The sequence below is a fragment of the Pan paniscus genome, chromosome 12 (assembly GCF_029289425.2).
Source record: "Pan paniscus chromosome 12, NHGRI_mPanPan1-v2.0_pri, whole genome shotgun sequence".
Lineage (NCBI taxonomy): Eukaryota > Metazoa > Chordata > Mammalia > Primates > Hominidae > Pan > Pan paniscus.
Window position 1 is genome coordinate 64,890,327 of NC_073261.2, and position 27,521 is coordinate 64,917,847.

Sequence of the window (27,521 nt, forward strand, 5' to 3'; positions counted from 1 at the left end):
AACTTCTCCATGAGTGTGGAAAACTAGAACATGAAAGGAGTTGAGTCTAGAACCTTGATTCTCAAGAGTGTGGTCCTTCTCTCAGTATCAACATTGGTTGTGATTTCGTTAGGCAAATTCATTGGCCACCTGCCAATCTACTAAACCAGAGTCTAGGAATGAGACACAGGAAACTCCTGTAACAGAAGTTGGTTAAAAAAAAATCACATTAAAACACACTTAAATAATTATAAAGCCATTTTTGTAGAATTACAGTGAAAAAAAATTTTTTCTTTTGGAGACAGGGTCTTGCTCTGTGGCTCAGGTTGGAGTGCAGTGGCATGGTCATAGCTCACTACAATCTTGAACTCCTAGGCTAAAGCAATTCTCTTGTGTCAGCCTCCCAAGTAATTGGTTGCAGGCACACACCACCATGCCTAGCTAATTTTAAATTTTTTAGTTTTACTTCATTTATATTTACATAGTTTTTTCTGTTGTGCTTTAAGCCCCAGTATTTTTATTGTTTTAGAGATTGGGTATCATTTTGTGTTGCTCAAGCTGCTCTCAAATTCCTGGCCACAACAGTTCTTTTTGCCTCGGCCCTCCGGAATAGTTGGAATTATAGGCATGAATCCCTACACATGGCTGGCTTGTGGTTTTTTTGGTTTTGTTTGTTTTTAAGCTTCTACACTAATGATTTCAGTGATCTAACGATTTTTTTCTTGATTGATATATTGTTGAGTATAGGTCCGTTTATTAATGGTTAGTCGAATGGCTAAACCAGAGGAAGTATTGGTTGTAGAGAATGATCAAGGAGAAGTTGTGAGAGAATTCATGAAGGATACAGATTCCATAAATTTGTATAAGAATATGAGGGAAACATTGGGTAAGTTAATAAATACTGTTAATCTTTACCTTTATAAATCTATTCTGGGGTGGAAATACATTTTAGGAAATGTACTTGTAGTTTCTAAATATTTTCTAAATGTATTGTTACTCATCAATAAAATTCTGCTCATTATTTGCATTTGAAACCATGTTTTTCTTTGTAGTTTATCTTACTCATCTGGATTATGTAGATACAGAAAGAATAATGACAGAGAAGCTTCACAATCAAGTGAATGGTACAGAGTGGTCATGGAAAAATTTGAATACATTGTGTTGGGCAATAGGCTCCATTAGTGGAGCAATGCATGAAGAGGACGAAAAACGATTTCTTGTTACTGTTATAAAGGTATGCAAGGGATAGGTATGAATTAGAATTGCTAAATAAGTATTATGTTGTTACAATAAATAATACAAATTTGTCTTATTTACAGGATCTATTAGGATTATGTGAACAGAAAAGAGGCAAAGATAATAAAGCTATTATTGCATCAAATATCATGTACATAGTAGGTCAATATCCACGTTTTTTGAGAGCTCACTGGAAATTTCTGAAGACTGTAGTTAACAAGCTGTTCGAATTCATGCATGGTAAATCTCTTTCTTTACTATATTTTGCTTTTATTTTTATTGAAGAAAATAAATGAATGTTTTTGTCTTGTTAGAGACCCATGATGGAGTCCAGGACAAAATAAATGAATGTTTTTGTCTTGTTAGAGACCCATGATGGAGTCCAGGATATGGCTTGTGATACTTTCATTAAAATAGCCCAAAAATGCCGCAGGCATTTCGTTCAGGTTCAGGTTGGAGAAGTGATGCCATTTATTGATGAAATTTTGAACAACATTAACACTATTATTTGTGATCTTCAGCCTCAACAGGTATGTTAAGCACTGAGCATATGTTATTTTTAGAAAGTAACACTTGTATCAATCTGTATGTATCAGTGGAAATAGGAGGGCAACTACTGGATCCAATAGAAGTGTTTCTGATTAAATTTTCTTTCTTTTTTCCTTGAGACAGGGTCTTACTCTGTTGCCCAGGCTTGAGTGCAGTGGCACAATTACGGCTCACTGCAGCCTTGAACTCCCAGGCTCAGGTGATCCTCCCACCTCGGCCTCCTGGGTAGCTGGGACTACAGGCATGCACTGCCATCACACTCAGCTAACCTTTTTTCCCCCCCTTGGTAGAGATGGGGTTTTGCCAAGTGGCCCAGGCTGGTCTTGAACTCCTAGCTTCAAGCGATACGCTTGCCTCAGCCTCCCAAAATGATTTTATATGTGTGAGCCACCACGCCCAGCCTGGTTAAATTTTTCATAGTGAGACAGATTCTTGACCAGAAGATTGTTAGGCTGTTGTCCTATGTAAAATTATTCCTAACAAACAAAATCAGGTGTTTTTTTTGTTTGTTTTGTTTTGTTTTGGGGGGGGCGTGTGTGTGTGTGTGTGTGTGTGTGTGTGTGTGTGTGTGTGTGTGTGTGTGTGTGTGTGTGTGTTTGTTTTTTGAGATGGAGTTTCGCTCTGTCGTCCATGCTGGAGTGCAGTGGCGCAATCTCGGCTCACTGCAGCCTTGCCTCCTGGGGTCAAGCGATTCTCTTCCTCAGTGGCTATGATTAACAGGTGCTTGCCACCACGCCCAGCTAGTTTTTGTATTTTTAGTAGAGACGGGGTTTCTCCATGTTGGTCAGGCTCATCTCCAACTCCTGACCTCATCATCTGCCCGCCTCGGCCTCCCAAAGTGCTGGGATTACAGGCGTGAGCCACCACCATGCCTGGCCAGTTTGGGTTGTTTGTTTGTTTGTTTTTTGAGGTGGAGTCTTCCTCTGTCACCCAGGCTCGAGTGCAGTATTGCAATCTCGTCTCACTGCAACCTCTGCCTCCCAGGTTCAAGCAATTCAAACCTCCCAAGTAACTGGAATTATAGGCACCTGCCACCACGCTTGGCTAATTTCTTTGTATTTGTAGAAGAGATGGGGTTTCACCACGTTGGTCAGGCTGGTCTGCAACTCCTGACCTCAAGTGATTGGCCTGCCTTGGCTTCTCAAAGTATTGGGATTACAGGAGTGATCCACTGCACCTGGGCCAAAATCAGTTTCAAGATGTTTGTGAATTGCTTGTGTGTGGTTTTCCTTATTAGGGTGTATAACATAAACGTTAAAATGTCTGCTTTTTAAAATAGGTTCATACGTTTTATGAAGCTGTGGGGTACATGATTGGTGCACAAACAGATCAAACAGTACAAGAACACTTGATAGAAAAGTACATGTTACTCCCTAATCAAGTGTGGGATAGTATAATCCAGCAGGCAACCAAAGTAAGTATTTCTACCTTTTCTTAAAAGTTTTCATGGGATTTAACAAGACGTGTTCTTTACAAATGTATTGAATTCAAGCCTTTTAACATGTATGTGTGATCCATAAGTGCTTTTATGTGTGTCTTTGTATATTTTATTATCTGGGCCAGGCGTGGTGGCTCACGCCTGTAATCCTGGCACATTGGAAGGCCGAGGCGGGCGGATCACCTGAGGCCAGAAGTTCGAGATCAGCCTGGCCAACATGGCAAAACCCCGTCTCTACTAAAAATACAAAAATTAGCTGGGCGTGGTTGCACATGCCTGTAATCCCAGCTACTCAGGAGGCTTAGGCAGGAGAATCACTTGAACCCAAGAGGCAGAGGTTGCAGTGAGCCGAGATTGAGCTACTGTTCTCTAGCCTAGACGACAGAGCAAGACTCTGTCTCAAAAAAAAAAATAAATGAAAAATCTGGGCCGGGCTCGGTGGCTCACGCCTGTAATCCCAGCACTTTGGGAGACCGAGACGGGTGGATCACTAGGTCAGGAGATTGAGACCATCCTGGCCAACATGGTGAAACCCCGTCTCTACTAAAAATACAAAAATTAGCCGGGCATGGTGGTGGGCGCCTGTAATCCCAGCTACTCGGGAGGCTGAGCCAGGAGAATGGCTTGAACCCAGGAGGCGGAGCTTGCAGTGAGTCAAGAGCATGCCACTGCACTCCAGCCTGGTGACAGAGGAAGACTGTCTCAAAAAAAAAAAACAAAACTGTAATTTCCATTCTCATTTGATATTAAAATAGGAATAGGCTGGGTGTGGTGGCTCATGCCTGTAATCCCAGCACTTTGGGAGGCCGAGGCAGGCGGATCACGAGGTCAGGGGATCGAGACCATCATGGCTAACGCAGTGAAACCCTGTCTCTACTAAAAATACAAAAATTAGCTGAGTGTGGCGGCGGGCGCCTGTAAGTCCCAGCTACTCAGGAGGCTGAGGCAGGAGAATGGCGTGAACCTGGGAGGCAGAGCTTGCAGTGAGCCGAGATCACGCCGCTGCACTCTAGCCTGGGCAACAGAACGAGACTCCGTCCCAAAAAAAAAAAATAGAACTATATTACTTCATTCTTAAGTAGATGTAGACAAAAAGGCTTTTGTGTTCGTTTTTACCATTTGGGATTATAAATATGGTTTAGGGTAAGGGAAGTGTAATGGCTTTTGCTTTGGTAATTATGTGGATTTTTTTTTTTTTTTTTTTTTTTTTTGAGATGGAGTTTCACTCTTGGTGCCCGGGCTGGAGTGCAATGGCGTGATCTCTGCTCACTGCAACCTCTGCCTCCCGAGCTCAAGCAGTTCTCCTGCCTCAGCCTCCCAAGTGGCTGGGATTACAAGCAAGCACCATCGTGCCTGGCTAATTTTGTATTTTTAGTAGAGACAGGGTTTCTCCATGTTGGTCAGGCTGGTCTTGAACTCCCGACCTCAGGTGATGCACCCGACTCAGCCTCCCAAAGTGCTGGGATTATAGGTGTGAGCCACCTCGCCTGGCCATTATGATGGATAATTCTTTTTTTTTTTTTGAGATGGAGTCTTGCTCTTTCGCCCAGGCTGGAGTGCAGTGGTGCGATCTCGGCTCACTGCAAACTCCATCTCTAGCGTTCACGCTGTTCTCCTGCCTCAGCCTCCCGAGTAGGTGGGACTACAGGCGGCTGCCACCACGCCTGGCTATTTTTTTTGTATTTTTAGTAGAGACGTGGTTTCACTGTGTTATCCAGGATGGTCCCGATCTCCTGAACTCATCATCCGCCCGCCTCGGCCTCTCAGAGTGCTGGGATTACAGGCGTGAGCCACTGTTCCCAGCCGTGGATAATTCTTATATGATAAATGGAATTTGCTTTTTTTCCTCCAAGAATGTGGATATACTGAAAGATCCTGAAACAGTCAAGCAGCTTGGTAGCATTTTGAAAACAAATGTGAGAGCCTGCAAAGCTGTTGGACACCCCTTTGTAATTCAGCTTGGAAGAATTTATTTAGATATGCTTAATGTATACAAGTGCCTCAGTGAAAATATTTCTGCAGCTATCCAAGCTAATGGTAGGTGATTCTGATTTCTTACACAATGCAGTATAAACAAACCACTTCTCTTCTACTGCCTTAAGTCAAACATTTGATGTGTTTTACAGATTTAAATCAGACCTCCCATTTCCCAAATGACCCTAGACATATTGAAAACAGTTAAGTGTACCTTTCCCTTTTAAAATTAGTCTTAAAGCTTATTTTCCCAATACATTTTGTGAACTTTTGGCTTTAAACTTTTTAATGGTAAAATGGAATTGCATGTAATGTACACCTGAGTACCACTGTATAATTTTAGTGGTAAAATTAGATTCCATTTGATTCTATTTTGTAGGTGAAATGGTTACAAAGCAACCATTGATTAGAAGTATGCGAACTGTAAAAAGGGAAACTTTAAAGTTAATATCTGGTTGGGTGAGCCGATCCAATGATCCACAGATGGTAAGTGAGAGATGCTTTGCTTTTGATTTCTAGTGTTGATGCTGTGTTTTATGGAATATGCTATACTCTATTATGTGCATTTTGCTAATTTAAAGCATATCAACTTTGTGGTTATTTTATGGCATTTTATTTATTGTAGTCCTTACGTTAATATACTCATAGCTGTATTCCATCTTCAGAAGAAACTGCTGTTAATCAGTAGCGAAGGGTGGTGATATGTAACAAGATAGCTAAGAAAATTGGGTCATTTTATGTTTCCAAAGATAGGTTAGGAGGATTTAGTTAATGGAGTACCGGTGCAGTTTTTGCATTCCTCTTGATTTTTAGAACAATTGCTAGAGCTACAAAGTTGTCATTACTTTACCTCTTTAGCAAAGTGATTGCTTCCCAGATTAAAGGCCTGAAAGTCTTTTTTACACCCTTTTTCCTAAATGATTTGCAGAAAAGGAAATCATTTTCAGTAATAAAAACCAGCTGCGTATGCCTCAACTTGTAAAATTGTGAATTAGTTTTAGGTTTTAACTGTATCGTTTCATTCTTTTTATTCAATTGAGCCTTGGGAGATTCCAAAAAATTCTATTCTAATACTACTATTACTTGGAATAGTGTTGGTTTTTTGTTTTTTGGTTTTTTTTTTTTTTACAAGTGTGCTAGTTATTTTCATAGTTTTGAAATTTCAGTATTGTTTCTTGTTAAGGAAATACTTTTCAGTAAACTTGTTCTGAATATAATTCTTGTGGAATACTTAAGTTGGCTAACCTAAATATCGAAAGGTTCTGAACATGTGTATTATGTGAACAGAACTGTATTTAAAATTTGAAAGCAGAAAGTAAGATGTATTGAAGGAATTGTGATGTTTGTAATTTACAAGAAGCTTGAGCACGTGTCAGGAGCACAGTGGGAATAATACAAAGGGTATCATCTTCTGTAAGTAACATTAATGTTAAAGTTTGGGATATTTGTTCACATGAAACATTGTGTTTATTTTCCTTGTCTTGGCTTTTCACGGTGGCTCATGCCTGTAATCCCAGCACTTTGGGAGGCCGAGGCGGGTGGATCACTTGAAGTCAGGAGGCTGAGGCAGGAGAATCACTTGAACCCCAGAGGTGGAGGTGACAGTGAGCCAAGATTGCACCATTGCACCCCAGTCTGGGCCACAAGTGGGAAACTTCGTCTCAAAAAAAAAAAAAAAAGAAGAAGAAGTTACTCTTTAAGTATAACTCAGTTTACTTAGAATCATGAAAATCTTACTGGGCATTGTAGCATGCACCTGTAATCCCAACCACCAGGGAGGGTAAGGCAGGAGAATCACCCCAGCTCAAGTCCAGTTTAGGCAACATGGCAAGATTCAGTTTCAAAAAAATAATAGAAATCCATAGTCTTTCTTATTTTCTGAGAGTAATTGATTGATGTTATTTCTGCTTGTGAAAATACTCACCAGTTAGCATTCATTAGATTAAAACATTAGTCTGAGTTGGGTGGATCACGAGGTCAGGAAATCAAGACCATCCTGGCTAACACGGTGAAACACCCCGTCTCTACTAAAAATACAAAAAATTAGCTGGGCGTGGTGGCAGGTGCCTGTACTCCTAGCTACTCGATAGGCTGAGGCAGGAGAATGGCGCGAACCTGGAGGCGGAGCTTGCAGTGAGCCGAGATGGCACCACTGCACTCCAGCTTGGGTGACAGAGCAAGACTCCGTCTCAAAAATAAAGACATTATTGAGGGCTCGCTTGCTGCCATCTTACATATACAGTATACGTAGAATCCTGATTCTGCCACCTAACTTGGAGACACCCACTGAATTTTGAGCCTCACTTTTCTTATTGTAAGAGTTTTGTAGCTGGGCATGGTGCTATACCTATAGTCCCAGCTACTCAGGAGACTGAGGCACAAGAATTGCTTGAACCTGGGAGGTGGAGGTTGCAGTGAGCAGAGATTTGCCACTGCACTCTGGTCTGAGTGACAGTGAGACTGTCTCAAAAAAAAAAAGTCTTGAATGACAGTGTGTCCATGAGACTTCCCAACCCATTGTGATTTCCTGCTTTCTTTTGCTAAAAACTGTTTTAACGTAGGAAACCCTAATACAAACACAAGATTTTCCTGTTTTCAGTAGATGATCATGCTACATCTCATAGACAGGAATAACCTTGTTGTTTAAAATAGTCACCATGTACCTAAATTAAAACATAACTTTTTTTTCCCTCCCCAACAGGTCGCTGAAAATTTTGTTCCCCCTCTGTTGGATGCAGTTCTCATTGATTATCAGAGAAATGTCCCAGCTGCTAGAGAACCAGAAGTGCTTAGTACTATGGCCATAATTGTCAACAAGTTAGGGGGACATATAACAGCTGAAATACCTCAAATATTTGATGCTGTTTTTGAATGCACATTGAATATGATAAATAAGGTGTGTAATATTTCAGTTATGTAAGGGGGAAATTCTGCAGGATAACCTTAATTCTTGAAAGCTAAAGTATGTCTGTGGATATAACATAATTTTAATGCCCTGGAGTTTAAATATTTAAACTTGTGTATTAGGGAAATACTTTCTTGGTTTTCAAGAACTTAGTTCCCAGGAGTTTGAAACCAACCTGGGCAATATAGTGAGACTTCATCTCTACAAAAAGTTCAAAAAGTAACCAGTCATGGTGGCATGCGCCGGTAGTCCCAACTACTCGAAAGGCTGAAGTGGGGGTGTCACTTGAGCCTGGGAGTTCAAGGTGGCAGTGAGCTGAGATTGCGCCACTGCACTCCAAGAAGAAGAATTTACTACACAGAATCTTGATTGGTAAAAAGTAAATATGGAAAACAGATTTTAGCATTCACATGGTATGTAGCATTTATTGAAACCTCATAGGTCGGGGCATCCTTTTATGAACGTAGTTGTATTAATTCGTTTGAATAAATGAGAAAGTAAGTCTGCATGTTTCAATTATAAAAGTGTAGTATATGCTTATAAGAAACTGAAAAATGTGTTAACAAGAGAAAATAGGCTGGGCGTGGTGGCTTACACCTGTAATCCCAGCACTTCAGAAGGCCAAGGCAGGCGGATGACCTGAGGTCGGGAGTTCAAGACCAGCCTGCCTAACGTGGCAAAACCCCATCTCTATTAAAAATACAAAAATGGCCAGGCGTGGTGGCTCAACGCCTGTAATCCCAACACTTTGAGAGGCCGAGGCCGGTGGATCACCTGAGGTCAGGATTTCAAGACCAGCCTGACCAACATGGTGAAACCCCATCTCTACTCAAAAACAAAAATTAGGCTGGGTGCCGTGGCTCACGCTTGTAATCCCAGCACTTTGGGAGGCCGAGGTGGGCAGATCACGAGGTCAGGAGATGGAGACCATGGTGAAACCCTGTCTCTACTAAAAATACAAAAAATTATCCGGGTGTGGTGGTGGGCGCCTGTAGTCCCAGCTACTCGGAGAGGCTGAGGCAGGAGAATGGCATGAACCTGGGAGGCGGAGCTTGCAGTGAGCCAGGATCACGCCACGCACTCCAGCCTGCGTGACAGAGCAAGACTCTGTCTTAAAAAAAAAAAAAAAATTAGCTGGGCATGGTGCCACATGCCTGTAGTCCCAGCTACTCGGGAGGCTGAGGCAGGAGAATCACTTGAACCCAGGAGGCGGAGGTTGCAGTCAGCCGAGATTGTGCCACTGCACTCCAGCCTGGGTGACAGAGTGAGACTGTTTAAAAAAAAAAAAGAAAAAAGAGATAAAAGATATGTTAAGTGGACACATTTACACGGTAACTTAAATTTTTTTGTAATCTGTAGTGGTGGTTTCAAATTAAAAACAAAAGTGATAGTAGTAGTCTTATGGTAATAATGGTTTTGATGAGTTCTCTATTAAAAAGGTTGTCTTTCTCCTTCAATTTGATAACTCATGTGTGTAACGGGACAGTTTCATTTTCCGTGAGAGGTGGATTGTATTTTACTTGGGTTTACCTTTCAGGAGGCATTCTATCTTCTGTGGTTTATTGAAAACTCCAAATATTTATACTGGATTAAGCCTTGCTTTTCCCCTCCTGTCTAGCACAACAAAGACACTGAAACATTATTTTGTTTCCACCACTTATTTTTAGGACTTTGAAGAATATCCTGAACACAGAACGAACTTTTTCTTACTACTTCAGGCTGTCAATTCTCATTGTTTCCCAGCATTCCTTGCTATTCCACCTACACAGTTTAAACTTGTTTTGGATTCCATCATTTGGGCCTTCAAACATACTATGAGGAATGTCGCAGATACGGGTAAATAAAAGATGTTCTTTTATTCATTTGCCTGCCAATCCAAAAATACAAATATCGTTAATTGTACATAGGAAGGTATTACTTGTTCAGAGTTTTGAGTGTATGAATTACATATATGAACTTCTGAGAAAATCCTATAAGCAGTTTAATCAACTGTTCCACTCCACTCCAAGTGAGTCCATAGGCAGAATTGAGTTATGGGGAGAGCGGCCTAGTAATAATTGGTTTGTGTAATACAAAGTTCTACTGAGTAGTGATGTTGTAGAAGTTCATATAGAATCAGCTAAGCTTTCAGAAATGGTGAAAGGGTGGTAATAGTCATAACTTAGATTGTAATTTTTTTCCCATAGGCTTTTTAAAAATATTCATGAGGTTTTTTTTATTTCAATAGTTTTTGGGGAACAGGTGGTTTTTGGTTACATGAATAAGTTCTTCAGTGGTGATTTCTGAGATTTTGGTGCACCTGTCATGTGAGCAGTATGAACTCTACTTTATGCGTAGTCTTATCCCTCATGTGTATGAACTCCACCTTATGTGTAGTCTTATCCCTCACCCCCTCCTGCCCTTCCCCGCAAGTCTCCAAAGGCCATTATATGATCTTTATGCCTTTACATCTTCACAGTTTAGCTCTCACACAACTTATTATAATTTATAAGTAAGCCAGCATTGGATATAGTTGTATTCCATTATTAATTTAAGAAACCTTATGCAAGTAATTATTAGTCATCATCCCAAAAAAAAGGGAGAACAGGGTTAGATTCAGAATACTTTGATAAGAGCTAAATACTATCATGAGTGCTGTCAGTCTGTAGTAACTTTCCATTGGTATTCTATGTCTTTTAGGCTTACAGATACTTTTTACACTCTTACAAAATGTTGCACAAGAAGAAGCTGCAGCTCAGAGTTTTTATCAAACTTATTTTTGTGATATTCTCCAGCATATCTTTTCTGTTGTGACAGACACTTCACATACTGCTGGTAAGAATTTAATACGATTTAAATGTTAAGTGCCAGCCGGGCACAGGGACTCACGCCTATAATCCCAGCACTTTGGGAGGTCGAGGCGGGGAGATTATGAGGTCAGGAGTTCGAGAACAGCCTGGCCACCATGGTGAAACTGTCTGTACTAACAATACCATAAAAAAATAAAAGATACAATAAAAATACCAGGCATGGTGGCATGTGATTGCAATCCCACCTACTCGGGAGGCTGAGGCAGGAGAATGGCTTGGACCCAGGAGGCAGAGGTTGCAGTGAACTAAGATCGCGCCACGGCATTCCAGCTTGGGTGACAGAGCGAGACTCCGTCTAAAAAAAAAAAAAAAAAAAAACGCTAAGATCTATAGTTATATTACATTTTGGAGTTAATAATTTTCTTCTTATCAACAGGTTTAACAATGCATGCATCAATTCTTGCATATATGTTTAATTTGGTTGAAGAAGGAAAAATAAGTACATCATTAAATCCTGGAAATCCAGTTAACAACCAAATCTTTCTTCAGGAATATGTGGCTAATCTCCTTAAGTCGGCCTTCCCTCACCTACAAGAGTAAATATACCTTTTAATAAACGTAGAATGTTCCTGGTCGGGCACAGTGGCTCACACCTGTAATCCCAGCACTTTGGGAAGCCTAAGGTGGGAGGATTGCTTGGGCCCAAAAGTTGGAGACCAACCTAGACAACAAAACAAGATCCCGTCTCTACAAAAAAATTAGTCAGAAGTGGTGTGCATCTGTAGGACCAGCTGTTGGAGAGGCTGAGGCGAGAGGGTTGTTTGCATCCTGGAGTTTAAGACTGCAGTGAGCTATGATCGCAGGGTTGTTTGCATCCTGGAGTTTAAGACTGCAGTGAGCTATGATCGCACCACTGTACACCAGCCTGGGTGATAGAGTGAGACCCTGCCTCTTTAAAAAAGCAAAAAAAAAAAAAAAAAAAAGGGCCACGCACGGTGGCTCATGACTGTAATCCCAACACTTTGGGAGGGTGAGGTGGGTGAATCACAAGGTCAGGAGTTCAAGACCAGCCTGGCCAAGATGGTGAAACCCCGTTTCTACTAAAAATACAAAAAATTAGTTGGGCATGGTGGTGGGTGCCTGAAATCCCAGCTACTTGGGAGGCTGAGGGGGAGAACTGCTTGAACCCAGGAGGCAGAGGTTGCAGTGAGCCGAGATTGTGCCACTGCACTCCAGTGTGGGCGACAGAGCAAGACTGTCTCAAAAAATAAAAAGGCTGGGCACGGTGGCAAACGCCTGTAATCTGAGCACTTTGGGAGGCCTAGGCGGGCAGATTACCTGAGGTCAGGAGTTTGAGATTAGCCTGACCAACATGGAGAAACCCTGTCTCTACTAAAAATACAAATTAGCCGAGCATGGTGGTGCATGCCTGTAATCCCAGCTACTTGGGAGGCTGAGGCAGGAGAATAGCTTCAGAGGTTGCGGTGAGCCGCGATTGTGCGATTGCACTCCAACCTGGTAAACGAGCAAAACTCTGTCTCAAAAATTAAAAAAAAATTCTTGATTAAAAAAAAAAACATTATTGGGACGCTGAGGCAGGAGAATGTCTTGAACCCGGGAGGCAGAGATTACAGTGAGCAGAGATCACGCCACTGTACTCCAGCCTGGTGACAGAGCAATACTCTGTCTCGGGGGAAAAATAAATCATTATTTAATCATTGTGTTTTGATTTGCAGTGCTCAAGTAAAGCTCTTTGTGACAGGGCTTTTCAGCTTAAATCAAGATATTCCTGCTTTCAAGGAACATTTAAGAGATTTCCTAGTTCAAATAAAGGTATGTATTTATTTGCTCTTGCAGAAATATTAGGGGTAAATGTGACCACTTTTATGTTACATTGTAGAATTTTTATCACTTGATTTGTCATGCCAAATAAATGGGGTTTCAAGATAATACGTTTACACAATCTCTCTAATCAAAAAACCTGAGACTGGTAATACAGTGAAAAACTAAAGTCCAATAAGGATAGATATGTTTGAGATGTTATTCAGATAAACTTATTACTAATGTAATTCATTTTAGGTAGTCTTAAATGTATAATGGAATATTGGGTAGAAAAACGTTGGTAGTTCTTTTTATAATTTTATACCAATTTTGTTAGTTGAGGGAACTTGTGAAAGTTACTACATAGAATGTCTTTCTTCTGCTGTTATACAGTGCTTTATTCTTTTTGGGAAGGGTTTTTCTTTGAACATCTTGCTTTAAAGAAATTTGGAAGTACTGTGAAACCCTAAGTAGTTGATGAATAGTTTATCCATGATTGTTGAATAAGAATTAGTCTCTTAGCTCTTAAATATTTTCTCCAAAATACAAAGGTTTTTTTTTTTTTTTTTACTGTAAAAATATTAGCCAATTTTTAAAAAACTAATGAAAGTTACCTAGGCTGGGCGCAGTTGCTCATGCCTGTAATCCCAGCACTTTGGGAGGCCAAGGTGGGTGGGTCACCTGATGTCGGGAGTTTGAGACTAGCACGGCCAACATGGTGAAACCCCCGTCTCTACTAATAATACAAAAATTAGCCAGGCGTGGTGGCGCACAGCTGTATTCGCAGCTACTTGAGAGGCTGAGGCAAGAGAATTGCTTGAACCCACGAGGCAAAGGTTGCGGTGAGCCGAGATCACGTCATTGCACTCCAACCTGGGTGACAAGAGTGAAACTCCATCTCAAAAAAAAAAAAAAAAGTTAACTGATAGCTACGTAGACAATGATAATATAACTAAATTTAATGACAGTTATTAATTAGCCTTAGGAGAAACATCTTTCTTGGTATCTTGGCATATGAAGAATTTTTAGCTGAGCGCAGTGGCTCACACCTGTAATCCCAGCACTTTGGGAGGCCAAGGCAGACAGATCAGTTGAGGTCAGGAGTTCAGGATCAGCCCGGCCAACATGGTGAAACCTCATCTCTACTAAAAATACAAAAATTAGCCAGGTCTGGTGGCAGGTGCCTGTAGTCCCAGCTACTCGGGAGGCAGAGGCAGGAGAATCGCTTGAACCCAGGAGGCAGAGGTTTCAGTGAGCTGAGATCATAACACTGCACGCCAGCCTGCGTGACAGAGCAAGACTGCCTCTCAAAAGAGAAAAAAGTGTCTGGGTGCAGTGGCTCATGCCTGTAATCCTAGCACTTTGGGAGGCCGAGACAGGTGGATTGTCTGAGCTCGGGAGTTTGAGATCAGCCTGGGCAACATGGTGAAACTACGTCTCTAGTAAAAATACAAAAAATGAGCCAGATGTGGTGGTGCCTGTAATCCCAGCTGCTGGGGAGGCTGAGGCAGGAGAATTGCTTGCACCTTGGAGGAAGAGGTTGAGATAGTGTGCTGGGGCTACAGAACAAGACTCTATCACAAAGAGAACAAAATTTGTGTGAATACATAGTAGGTGTATGTACTTAGGGGATGGGATGCATGAGATACTTCGGTAGAAGCATACAATGCATAATAATCACATTGAAGACTATTTACTGTAAGGTATCACACCATGTTTTTTTGTTTTGTTTTTTGGGGGCACAGTCTCGCTTTTATCACCCAGGCTGGAGAGCAGTGGCGTGATCTTGGCTCACTGCAACCTCCGCCATGCAGGTTCAAGTGATTCTCCTGCCTCAGCCTCCCAAGTAGCTGGGATTACAGGCGCCTGTGCCACCATGCATGGCTAATTTTAGTAATGACAGGGTTTCACCATGTTGGCCAGGGTGGTCTCCTGACATCAAGTATTCTTCCCGTCTCTGCCTCCCAAAGTTGGGATTACAGGCGTGAGCCACCATGCCGGGGCCCATGCTTCTTTTGTAATCTTTCCCCCCCACCAGTTAACAGGTTTGCGGTTCATCAAGCTATGTAGTATACTGTGTCACTATCCTATAATTTAAAACCCAGCCACTTTATGGATAATTTATATTCCTTCTCTAAAAAGGAAATTGCTCATCTATGATTTCTTTCTTTGCAAGTTGAAGTTTATTGCATTGACATTTCAACTATCTGTTTTCACAGGAATTTGCAGGTGAAGACACTTCTGATTTGTTTTTGGAAGAGAGAGAACTAGCCCTACGGCAGGCTGATGAAGAGAAACATAAACGTCAAATGTCTGTCCCTGGCATCTTTAATCCACATGAGATTCCAGAAGAAATGTGTGATTAAAATCCAAATTCATGCTGTTTTTTTTCTCTGCAACTCGTTAGCAGAGGAAAACAGCATGTGGGTATTTGTCGACCAAAATGATGCCAATTTGTAAATTAAAATGTCACCTAGTGGCCCTTTTTCTTATGTGTTTTTTTGTATAAGAAATTTTCTGTGAAATATCCTTCCATTGTTTAAGCTTTTGTTTTGGTCATCTTTATTTAGTTTGCATGAAGTTGAAAATTAAGGCATTTTTAAAAATTTTACTTCATGCCCATTTTTGTGGCTGGGCTGGGGGGAGGAGGCAAATTCGATTTGAACATATACTTGTAATTCTAATGCAAAATTATACAATTTTTCCTGTAAACAATACCAATTTTTAATTAGGGAGCATTTTCTTTCTAGTCTATTTCAGCCTAGAAGAAAAGATGAGTAAAACAAATTGCGTTGTTTAAAGGATTATAGTGCTGCATTGTCTGAAGTTAGCACCTCTTGGACTGAATCGTTTGTCTAGACTACATGTATTACAAAGTCTCTTTGGCAAGATTGCAGCAAGATCATGTGCATATCATCCCATTGTAAAGCGACTTCAAAAATATGGGAACACAGTTAGTTATTTTTACACAGTTCTTTTTGTTTTTGTGTGTGTGTGCTGTCGCTTGTCGACAACAGCTTTTTGTTTTCCTCAATGAGGAGTGTTGCTCATTTGTGAGCCTTCATTAACTCGAAGTGAAATGGTTAAAAATATTTATCCTGTTAGAATAGGCTGCATCTTTTTAACAACTCATTAAAAAACAAAACAAAACAACTCTGGCTTTTGAGATGACTTATACTAATTTACATTGTTTACCAAGCTGTAGTGCTTTAAGAACACTACTTAAAAAGCAAAATAAACTTGGTTTACATTTATTTTTCCTTTATTGACTCATTTATTCCTATATTAATGATAGTGGGTATTTGTGTTCAAGCATCAAGTAACATTTTAAATGAAGTTGGACCCCTTGATTTACAAACAAGATTTCTAAGGTTATTGTTCCTAGTAAATGCAGCACTTGTGTAAAATGAACATGTTCTAAGATACCTTTTGTTCTCAAGAAACAAATTCCTCCTGTGGCATTTTGACTCATTTTACCTTTATTTGGGATTAGAGGGCACTTCTTGTCTAACTCTACTTAGCATCTAAATGTAACAAAGAATAAACATTAGCCTTGGAATGAGAACACAGATGTAACCTGGTACAAATACTAATTGTATTCTTAAAAAATGTAAGTAAACTAAGTAGCCATGAGCCTTCTCAAAAGGGTGAGTGGAGCCAGGCTTGGTAGCTCACACCTGTAATCCCTGCCCTTTGGGAGGCCAAGGTGGGCGGATCACTTGAGGCCAAGAGTCCCAGACCTGCCTGGCCAACACAGTGAAACCCTGTCTCTACAAAAAAATAAAAAAATTAGCCAAGTGTGGTGGCACATGCCTGTAGTTCCAGCTGCTTGGGAGGCTGAGCCAGGAGAATCTCTTGAACTTGGGAAGGAGAGGTTGCTGTGAGCTGAGATTGTGCCACTGCACTCCAGCCAGAGTGAGACTCTCTCTCTCTCTCTCTGATATAGATTGATTTTTTTTTTTTTGCGGGGTGGGGGGGTGGGGGTGATAGAATCTTGCTCTGTTGCTCAGGCTGGAGTGCAGTGGCGTGATCTCGGCTCACTACCACCTCGGCCTCCCGGATTCAAGCGATTCTCCAGCCTCAGCCTCCAGAGAAGCTGGGGCTGCAGGCACGCATCAACGCAACCAGCTAATGTTTGTGCTTTTACTAAAGATGGGGTTTTGCCATGTTTAGACAGGCTGGTCTCAAACTCCTGACCTCAGGTGATCCACCCACCTCAGCCTCCCAAAGTGCTGGGATTATAGGCGTGAGCCATCGTGCCTGGCCTTCCCTGTACATTTTATATAATGGGTGTGTAAATGGACAACTAAGGATTATCAGACATCTAAGGGCAGTCTCAATATGAATTTTAAAATGGAAACAGGCAAGTTGAAAACAGACTACACAGGCAAAAGTAAACAAAAATATCAATCACCAGTACCCTTAGAAAAGTTGACAGGTTTCTGCAACCAAGAAAAACAATACCACAGTAAAGGTACATCAAGAGAACAGAATTTTGGAAATTAGAGAATAGCAGAAATAAATGAGTTGCAGAGGCAGGTGCGGTGGCTCACGTCTGTAATCCCAGCGCTTTGGAAGGCCAAGGCGGGCGGATCACGAGGTCAAGAGATGGAGACCATCCTGGCTAACACTGTGAAACCCTGTCTCTACTAAAAATACAAAGAAATTAGCCGGGCATGGTGGTGGGCGCCTGTAGTCCCAGCTACTTGGGAGGCTGAGGCAGGAGAATGGTGTGAACCTGGGAGGCGGAGCTTGCAGTGAGCTGAGACGGCGCCACTGCACTCCAGCCTGGGCGACAGCGAGACTCCTCAAAAAGAAAAAAAAAAAAGAAATTGAAATCTCCCAAAAATAGAGGGAAAAGAGAAAAAGATGCAAAATATAAACTTTTAAAAATTTGAGGACCACTCCATAAGTAAACATGAGTTCCAAACAGAAGAAAATGGAGTGTATGGAAAAAAGGATTCAAGAGAATCTCCACAAACAGAAGGGTATCAATTTGCTCATAACAAATCACCAAATAGCCATCCCATAAGATACAAATACACCCCCAGTTGTCCAGGTGTGGTGACACACACTTGTCCTCCCAGCTACCCAGGAGGCTGAGGCAGGAGGATTCCTTGAGCCAGGTAAGTGGTGGAACATGCCTGTAGTCCCAGCTACTTGGGAGGCTGAGGCAGGAGGATCACCTCAAAGCATGCCGTTCAAAGCATGCTGGGCCTATGAATTGTCACTGCACTGCAGCCTGGGCAACACAGTGAGATCTCTGTGGGGTGCAGTGGCTCAACTGTAATCCTAGCACTTTGGCAGGTGGGAGGATTGCTGGAGCTCAGGAGTTCGAGACCAGTCTGGGCAACATAGGAAGACCCTTTTTTTTTTAAATTTAGGGCAGGGCTGGTGGCTCATACCTGTAATCCCATCACTTTGGGAGGCTGAGGTGGGTGGATCACTTGAGACCGAGTTCAAGACCAGCCTGGGCAACATAGTAAGACCCCCGTCTCTACTAAAAATATAAATATTAGCCCAATGTGATGGCACACATCTGTAATCCCAGCTACTTAGGAGGCTGAGGCAGGTGAATCGCTTGAACCCTGGAGGCAGAGCTTGCAGTGAGCCGAGATTGTGCCACTGCACTCCAGCCTGGGCAGCAGAGCAAGACTCCATCTCAAAATAAAATAAAATAAAATAAAATAAAATAAAATAAAATAAAAAGATGAAAGGCATAGGAATGGAGAGATGGAAGGAGACAGAATAGGTTGACTGTACAGTACATTCCAGGGTGACTGTTAGTTTGTGATAAAGTGCTCTGCTGTTCATTTGAGTTGTGGCAAATAATTTAACTGTTATAACTGGTCTTCAAAATGTTGATCAACAGTTATACACACTTGGCCGGGCGCGGTGGCTCACGCCTGTAATCACAGCACTTTAGGAGGCCGAGGCGGGCGGATCACCTGAGGGTGGGAGTTCGAGACCAGCCTGACCAACATGGAGAAACCCCATCTCTACTAATACAAAAAAGTAGACAGGTGTGGTGGCGCCTGTAGTCCCAGCTACTCAGGAGGCTGAGGCAGGAGAATGGCCTGAACCCGGGAGGCGGAGCTGGCAGTGAGCGGAGATCACTCCACTGCACTCCAGCCTGGGCAAAAAAAAGCGAGACTCAAAAAAAAAAAAAAAAAAAGAGTATCTGTAATCAGTAGTTAGAAATGTGTTTGGTTACAAGTAACGAAAATCTGAAGAATGGCTTAAAGAAAAAGAACTTTTTTGAGGAGTCTTGCTCTGTCATCCAGGCTGGAGTGCAGTGGCAACTGCAGCTCACTGCAACCTCTGCCTCCCGGGTTCAAGGGATTCTCCTGCCTCAGCCTTCTGAGTGGCTGGGATTACAGGTGCCCTCCACCACAACCGGCTTTTTTTTTTTTTGAGACGGAGTCTTGCTCTGTCGCCGAGGCTGGAGTGCAGTGGTGCGATCTTGGCTCACTGCAACTTCTGCCTCCTGGGTTCAAGCGATTCTCTTGCCTCAGCCTCCCAAGTAGTTGGGACTATGGGTGTGCGCCATCAAGCCCGGCTAATTTTTGTATTTTTAGTAGAGACGAGGCTTCACTACGTTGGCCAGGCTGGTCTTGAACTCCTGACCTTGTGTTCTGCCCACCTCCCCCTCCCAAAGTGCTGGGAGTACAGGCGTGAGCCATTGCGCCCAGCCTAATTTTTGTATTTTTAGTAGAGATGGGTTTCATTACGTTGGCCAGGCAGGTCTCTAACTCCTGTCCTCAAGTGATCTGCCCTCCTTAGCCTCTCAAAGTTCTGGGAATACAGGTGTAGGCCACCACGCCCAGCCAAGAAAAATACATTTTATTTTTCTCACATAAGCAGTCTGAGCATAGACTGTTGTTCAAAGATGCATCAGGGATCCACACTTTATGATTCTGTTTTATCATTTTTTTTCGAGATGGAATTTTTTTTGCTCTTGTTGCCCAGGCTGGAGTGCAATGGCAGAATCTCGGCTCACTTCAACCTCCACCCCCGGGTTCAAGCAATTCTCCAGCCTCAGCCTCCCGAGTAGCTGGGATTACAAAGTGCCCGCCACCACACCCGGCTCATTTTTTATATTTTTAGAAGAGATGGGGTTTCAGCATGTAGGTAAGGCTGGTCTTGAACTCTGACCTCAGGTGATCCACCTGCCTCAGCCTCCCAAAGTATTGGGATTACAGGCGTGAGCCACTGTGCCCGGCCTGTTTAATCAAATTTTTTAAACAATGAAATAGCAAATGGGGTAAAAGGTTTCATTGTTAAAAACATTACAAGATGGGTATTACTTTGTGCATCAAGACCATGTTTCAGGCAGAAAGGGTTAAATGGTATGTTAGCTGAATTTGTCCCTTATTGTATTAGGAATTCTTTTGGGAATTCTTCCCAAAGAACCCATCCTGCAGATTTCTGCTTACATTTCTTTTTTTTTTTTTCCAGAGAGGGTCTCCCTCTGTCACCCAGGCTAGACTGCAGTGGTATGACCACAGCTCACTGCAGTCTCAATCTCCTGGGCTCTAGTGATCCTCCCACCTCAGCCTCCCCAGTAGCTGGGATTACAGGTGTGCACCACCACATTCCGCTAATTTTCTTATGTACTGGAGATGGACTTTTGCCATGTTGCCCAGGCTGATGTAGAACTCCCAGGCTCAAGCAATCCATCTGCCTTGGACTCTCAAAGTACTATGATTATAGTCGTGAGCCACCACGACCAGGTAATTTTTTTTTTTTTTTTTTTGAGACGGAGTCTTGCTGTGTCGCCCAGGCTGGAGTGCAGTGGCGCGATCTCAGCTCACTGCAAGCTTTGCTTCCTGGGTTCATGCCATTCTCCTGCCTCAGCCTCCCAAGTAGCTGGGACTACAGGCGCCCGCCACCATGCCTGGCTAATTTTTTGTATTTTTAGTAGAGACGGGGTTTCACCGTGTTAGCCAGGATGGTCTCAATCTCCTGACTTAGTGATCTGCCCGCCTCGGCCTCCCAAAGCGCTGGGATTACAGGCATGAACCACCATGCCTGGCCTTCTTTTTTTTTTTTTTTTTTTTTGAGACGGAGTTTCACTCTTATCCCAGGCTGGAGTGCAATGGCGCGATCTCGGCTCAGCAACCCCTGCCTCCCGGGTTCAAGCGATTCTCCTGCCTCAGCCTCCTGAGTAGCTGGGATTACAGGCATGCACCACCATGCCTGACTAATTTTGTATTTTTAGCAGAGATGAGCTTTCTCCATGTTGGTCAGGCTGGTCTAGAGCTCCCGACCTCAGGTGATTTGCTCACCTCGGCCTCCCTAAGTGCTGGGATTTCAGGCGTGAGCCAACGCGCCCAGCCACCTTTTAAATTTCTGTAGACACAGGGCTCCCACTATGTTTCTCAGGATTGTTGCTTACCTTTCATCAGGAGGAACTCAATTATGTATGGCCAGCCCTAGAAAAGCCAGATCACCATGATGGTTGGTTTCAACTGCTACCTGAAAAAACGTGAGACCAGCACGTTGGCTCATACCTGTAATCCAAACATTTTGGGCCGGAGGATCAATTGAGGCCAGGAGTTTGAGACCAGCCTGGGTAACATAGCAAGACCCTGTCCCTACTAAAAATAAAAAACAATTAGTTACGTGTGGTGGAGAGCGCCTGTAGCCCCAGCTACTAGGGAAGTGGGAGGATCCCTTGAGCCCATAAAGTGGAGGCTGTAGTGAACTGTGATCGCACCACTGCACTCCAACCTTGGCGACAGAGTGAGACTTTGTCTCAAAAAAAAAAAAAATCAAATAAAAATAATTGGGGTTGTGTTGGCAGGGAAAAAAGGGATACGTGGGAATGTATGTTGAGTGGACAATGAATGTCTGCCTCAGGATCCAAAGTAAGTCTGCAAAAACCCAATTCTGTGAGAAAGACAAGGAAGAAGGGAAGATGATGGTAGAATAGATCTACAATCCTAAGGATCACCTGCTAGTGGGAAACAAAACAGGTTGGGCAGACTGTTTATAGTATCAACTTCGAGCAGCAGAAAGGCAAAAGCATTTGGAACCAGGTGGTTCTGGCATGGAGAGATGGGCGTGCCATAGCCTCCCCAAAAGCTATCGAGAGAATGACTACAGAGCCTTGACAGACACTCTGGTTACCGTTCAGAGATTCTGTACACGATCTTTCGGACTTTGCAGTCACATGTCTATGTAAACACGTTGAACACAAAAATTAGCAAGCAAGGGGTAAGTGCGGGCGTGAGGAAAATTCCCTTACAAGCTTCAGCTGACTGCCCCCTTCACCTGTTCTTTATCTTAATATCCTTGTTATTCGCTCTCTGCTGAAGAAGAATTCTTGCTATTTCAGGTGGGGCTGATGGGCACATCGTGAGGGGCCCTCTTCCGTAAAAACGAGACGATGTCAGGCAAACGCTCCTTACCCTGCCATTTCTAGTTACGTCAAGGATCTTACTGCTCCAGGACGGAGGACCTTCAAGGAACTGCAGGGTAGCGATAATCACCGATGCAGTTAAGCCGGGCCCTGGGCTGATTCACTCTCAGACCCCGGGGGGAGTGGCCCTTGCGCCCGAAAGAGGGCTACGGCGTAGCCCCGGCCCGGCACCCCAGTTGACTCCCTGCTTCCCGTACCCCAAAAGCCTAAGCGCGGAAGAGGCGGGGGACACCAAAGAAACCCGCACCAACTCCCCGACCCAGGCCCTGGGGAAAAACGGCGAAGCCCAGGGGCGGGGGACAGGATGGAGCGAGTGACCTGGCGCTCCCCGGGCCTCAGAGCCCGTGGAGTGGGTCGTGGTGGGCGACGCCACGCAACCGCGACCCGTCCGTTGCCTCCGCCATCTTCGCCTACTCACACGGACTCCCCCCGCGGCCGCGCTGGCTTCGCGTTTCCCTTCCGGCCGCTGACAGAGATCCGGGCTGGGCGGGGTGGGCGAGCGCGCAGAGGGGGTGGACCAAGGGCGGGGAGGCCGGACGGAAGAGGAAAGGGAGGGCGGCGAGCCGGCCACGGCGGGGTGTGGAGCGTGCGGCGTGTGTGCGGAGGGAGAGGTGGGGGGCGGAGGAGAGGCGAGGCAGGGAGGGAGGTGGAGGAATGAGAGCGCGAGGCGCCTCTCGTCCGCTCCTAAGCCCGGGCGGAAAGAGCCGAGCGCAGCCCGAGCGCTCTGTTAAAATGGCGGCGGCGTCGGCGGTGGCCGCGGCGTCTGGTCGGTGAAGTGACTCTGCTGCTTCTCTCCCCACCCGCCCCCTCCCCCCCTCCCCTCCCCCCGTCCTTCCCCCCCTTCCCCGCCGCCGGCGCCTCGGCGCCCCTCCGGCCTGCGCACCTCCCCTCGCTCCCCTCCTCTCCCCCTCCCGCTGCGGGGACCGCCGGCCCCCTCCCCCATTTTCTTGCTCCCCGCCCCGTCGCCGCCCGCCCTAGTCGCCTCCCCGCCCCGCCGGCCGGCCGGCCCCCTCCTCCGCCTCTCTCCCCTCCCCCCCGCCGGTCGGGATCAGTCAGTGTGATCCGAAGCGGGGGAGGGGGGGGCGGCGGCCGAACGATGTGCGAGAACTGCGCAGACCTGGTGGAGGTGTTAAATGAAAGTAAGTAGCCGCGGTAGCGGCCTGTCGGGGTGCACGGTTTGGGGTCCTCGCGCAGCTCTCTGGCCTCCCCGGGCCGCCGCGGCCTGCGGGAGGCGACGGCCGGGCCGGGCGGCGTGCGGGCCTAGCGCCCCGGGAAGGTGCGCGGTGGCGCGGCCGCCGCGGCGCCTCGGGCCCAGCCCGGCCGGGTTACCTGGGCGCCCGAGAGGCGGCCGCCGCGGAGCTCCGGCTCGGCCTGGCCCGGGCGCTCTGGGCTCTCGGAAAGTTTCCTCATTACAGGTGTCAATTAATGAAGGCAGTAATGAACCCCTCGCCGCCTTCGCCCCCTTCGCCCTGCCGGGAAGGTGCGGGGAGGTGGGGTCGGAGGACGAGGCTTTCCTCCGCAGTCCAAATCCTCCGGCCGCCCTCTTTGATTTCCAGCGTGCTGCCGAGGCCTCTCTTACCTGCTAATTTTCATTAAACTCCCTGGGAGCAGGGTGGTGGTTTTTCCCTCCCTTGCGGGTTTGTGGGTGTCTTAAACACTTCAGCCAGACCTTAAATAGCTGAAAACGAACTGTGATAGTGATGATTGGAACCTTCACACCTATTTTAAAAATAAATTTGTTAATGATGTTTCTTAGTGTAGCATTCACCGCTTTAATGGTACATTCTGTTAAGCAGAGCACTGTACTACACATACCATCCCGGGATAGTTATGGCCTATCTCTCCTGGAAGGAAAGGCCTTTTACCTGGTACTTTACTTTTTATTATTAAAGAGGGTACGTTGATCTTTTCTGGCCTTTTTATTTTATTCTCGACCCTTGTAAGATGATATTCCAGCTTATAGAAGATATATTGCAAATCAACTACTTCTGGGCGTAAAGGCCTAGTTGGCAGAGGTGAATTAGATGAAGGGATCAATTTACAAAAAGTTGGTTGTTGAAAAAATGCTCACTTATGAACAGTTTATGTGGGTTTTGGATTTGTATTCTGTTTGTGATATTTCCACAGACTTTCAGACTATCTAATTTTGTAATACAATTCGCTAAAACAGTTGATTTATAAAATGTACCATGGTATTTGTGTTTGAATGTCACTTTAATGACCAAAGGCAATAATAAAAGTGGAAGGGTTCTAACTTAATTTCAACTCCGTATTTACTTTCTGATAGGTGGAATAGGCTTTTGCACATATTCCAACTAGAGGTTCCAGTATTTGTGTCACCCTAAATTATCCTAGAATTTTAAGATTATTTGTGTGTATTTTGAGATACTTTTATTTCTGGCGCAGGCGGTTTACGATATGATAAACTTAAATCCTCAATACTTACTGTGTTTTATGTCTCACATACAAGTCGTGTGATTATGATTGTTACGCTCAACTTGGAAAGTTAATCGTTTTGCAGTGTAATATGAGGAACAAGTACTTAATTTTGTTGGTGATTTTAAATATCTTTTTTTTTTTCTTGAGACAGAGTTTTGCTCTTGTTGCCCAAGCTGGAGGGCAATGGCATGATCTCGGCTCACTGCAAACTCTGCCTCCCAGGTTCAAGCGATTCTCCTGCCTCAGCCTCCCGAGTAGCTGGGAATGTAGGTTCCCCCCACCATGCCCGGCTGATTTTTGTATTTTTGGTAGAGACGGGGTTTCACCATGTTGGTCAGGCTGGTCTTGAGCTCCTGACCTTGTGATCCGCCTGCCTCGGCCTCCCAAAGTGCTGGGATTACAGGCGTGAGCCACTGCGCCTGGCTGATTTTAAAATATCTTAAACTTGGAAAATTTTAAACAAAACATCTAAAGAAAGTAAAGTTGGTTTATCTTTTGAAAAGAGGTGGCATCTTGATCATAATGAAAGGTCTTATTTAAGATTATCTGGGAAACCCCTAGAACTTTGGTTAGAAGCACTGAAAAATGCAGTGCATTTATGGAGTGTTAGAAATGTGGAGAATTGAAATAGAATTTAGCTTTTATTACCTTTAAGCAAATACAGTTAGTTCAACCAGCTTCTCAAAATCTGGTCATGTGCACCCTCTAAGAAACCTGTTCTAATGAACAAGTAAGGGTTTTCTATTTGTGTGTAAGCCAGTGGACTCTAAAAATACTTAGTTTCTTAATATTGCCTTTGAGGCTCAATTTAAAAGTTTAACTCTTAAACAATAATCTCACAGTGATGCTTCCTTTTTAAAAAAATTTACGGCCAGGCGCAGTGGCTCACACCTGTAATCCCAACACTTTGCGAGGCCAAGGTTGGCGGATCACCTGAGGTTGGGAGTTCAAGACCAGCCTGACTAACATGGAGAAACCCCATCTCTACTCAAAATACAAAATTAGCTGGGCGTGGTGGCACATGCCTGTAATCCCAGCTACTGGGGAGGCTGATCAGGAGAATTGCTTGAACCCGGAGGCAGAGGTTGCAGTGAGCCGAGATTGTGCCATTGCACTCCAGCCTGGGCAACAAGAGCGAAACTTTGTCTCAAAAAACATTTTTTTTACTTCAACAATTATATGTGTAGTTTATACCACACTATTAAAAGTTGTTTTTTTTTTCTGTAGTTCTTTGCTTATCCGTGGCTATGATGGAGCATGATAATGAACATGAGTGGTTGGAGCTTGATAAAACTTGTTGAAGTAGATTATATGTGTTTCTTGTGATCTCATTTGCAGTAATTACCTATAAAGTCTGCCCTTTTCCCGCCTGTACCTTGTACAAAGATGAGCATCAGTTCAACGTTGATTTAGAAATTCAGAGTTGGCCGGGCAACTCTGAATACAGCTCACGCCTGTATTCCCAACACTTTGGGAGGCCGAGGTGGGCGGATCACAAGGTCAGGAGCTCGAGACCAGGCTGGCCAATATGGTGAAACCCCATCTCTACTAAAAATTCACAAATTAGCCGTGTGTGGTGGTGTAGGCATCTGTAGTCCCAGCTACTTGGGAGGCTGAGGCAGGAGAATTGCTTGAACCCTGGTAGGCGGAGGTTGCAGTGAGCCGAGATCATGCCACTGCACTCCAGCCTAGGCCTCAGAACAAGACTCCATCTCAAAAAAAAAAAAAAAAAAAATCAAAGTTACTGTCCTCCCAAAATGTGCTCAGAATTCATCTTTAAATACGACACCCTGTAACAGTTTAGCCAGCTGAGAGAAGCAATAAAATTGTGCATATTTTTGGGTGGTGTGTTTCCAGGTCATGCTGAAAAATACGTAATTAGTATTAAAGCAACCTCACAAAACAATCAGACGTGGTGGTGCGCCCCTGTAATCCCGCCTCGGCAGGAGGCTGAGGCAGGAGGATTGTTTGAGGCTGGGAGTTCGAGACCAGCGTGGACAACATAGTAAGACTGCTTTTTTTATTATTATTATTTTTTTATATTTTATTTGGAGACAGAATCTCGCTGTGTCACCCAGGCTGGAGTGCAGTGGCACGGTTTCGGCTCACTACAACCTCTGCCTCCCTGGGTTCAGCAATTCTCCTGCCTCAGCCTCCCAAGTGGCTGGGATTACAGGCACACGTCACCGTGCCCGGCTAATTTTTGTATTTTTAGTAGAAACGGGGTTTCACCATATTGGCCAGGCTGGTCTGAACTCCTTACCGTGTGATCTACCCGCTTAGGTCTCCCAAAATGCTAGGATTACAGGCGTGAGCCACCGCGCCTGGCCAAGACTGCTGTCTTTAAAAAACAAACCAAAAGCACTGTTTCTTGTGAAATTAACAAACACTGATCACACTTAGAGAAGGCTACCTGGGCAAACAAGAGTGTAATAAATTTTTTTTTTTTTTTTTGACACGGAGTCTAACTCTCACCCAGGCTGGAATGCAGTGTCGGCTAGCTGCAACCTCCACCTCCCGGATTCAAGTGATTCTTCTGCCTCAGCCTCATGAGTAACTGAGACTACAGGCACCCGCCTCCTTGCCTGGCTAATTTTTGTATTTTTAGTAGAGGTGGGATTTTGCCATGTTGGCCAGGCTTGTCTCAAACTCCTGACCTCAGGGGATCTGCCTGCCTGTACCTCCCAAAATGCTGGAATTACAGGAGTGAGCCAGCGTGCCTGGCCTAAAAATTTTGTTTAAAAAATTTTTAGTTGATAAATAATAATTTTACATATTCATGGGGTACATAGTGATGTTTCAATACGTAAAACGTATAGTGATCAGTTGAAGTTAATTAGTATATCCATCTCAAACATTTAGCATTTGCTTTGGGAACATTCAGTATCCTCCTAGCTATTTGAAACTGTATCATATATTATTGTTTTTTTGAGATAGGGTTTCTTTCCCATTGCCCAGGCTGGAGTG

General features: G+C 44.1%; 2 protein-coding genes across 8 annotated transcripts in view; both read left to right on the forward strand.

Moving 5' to 3' along the window:
* The window catches only part of XPO1 (exportin 1), a 60,706-nt gene extending 44,761 nt beyond the window's left edge, over nt 1–15,945 (forward strand). For all 4 annotated transcript variants that reach the window (XM_055108354.2, XM_034953220.3, XM_003830870.6 and 1 more), the window contains 13 exons: nt 727–865; nt 1,032–1,213; nt 1,299–1,455; nt 1,582–1,745; nt 3,044–3,178; nt 5,056–5,239; nt 5,556–5,662; nt 7,878–8,072; nt 9,749–9,917; nt 10,761–10,895; nt 11,307–11,466; nt 12,607–12,703; nt 14,911–15,945. In XM_055108354.2, coding sequence (XP_054964329.1) covers nt 727–865; nt 1,032–1,213; nt 1,299–1,455; nt 1,582–1,745; nt 3,044–3,178; nt 5,056–5,239; nt 5,556–5,662; nt 7,878–8,072; nt 9,749–9,917; nt 10,761–10,895; nt 11,307–11,466; nt 12,607–12,703; nt 14,911–15,057 — 1,971 coding nt within the window. In that variant the 3' untranslated portion in view covers nt 15,058–15,945. The remainder of the gene's footprint in view (nt 1–726; nt 866–1,031; nt 1,214–1,298; nt 1,456–1,581; nt 1,746–3,043; nt 3,179–5,055; nt 5,240–5,555; nt 5,663–7,877; nt 8,073–9,748; nt 9,918–10,760; nt 10,896–11,306; nt 11,467–12,606; nt 12,704–14,910) is intronic.
* A 6,700-nt stretch (nt 15,946–22,645) lies between these two features.
* The window catches only part of USP34 (ubiquitin specific peptidase 34), a 283,346-nt gene continuing 278,470 nt past the window's right edge, over nt 22,646–27,521 (forward strand). For all 4 annotated transcript variants that reach the window (XM_034953216.3, XM_034953217.3, XM_055108352.2 and 1 more), the window contains exon 1: nt 22,646–23,254. In XM_034953216.3, coding sequence (XP_034809107.1) covers nt 23,212–23,254 — 43 coding nt within the window. In that variant the 5' untranslated portion in view covers nt 22,646–23,211. The remainder of the gene's footprint in view (nt 23,255–27,521) is intronic.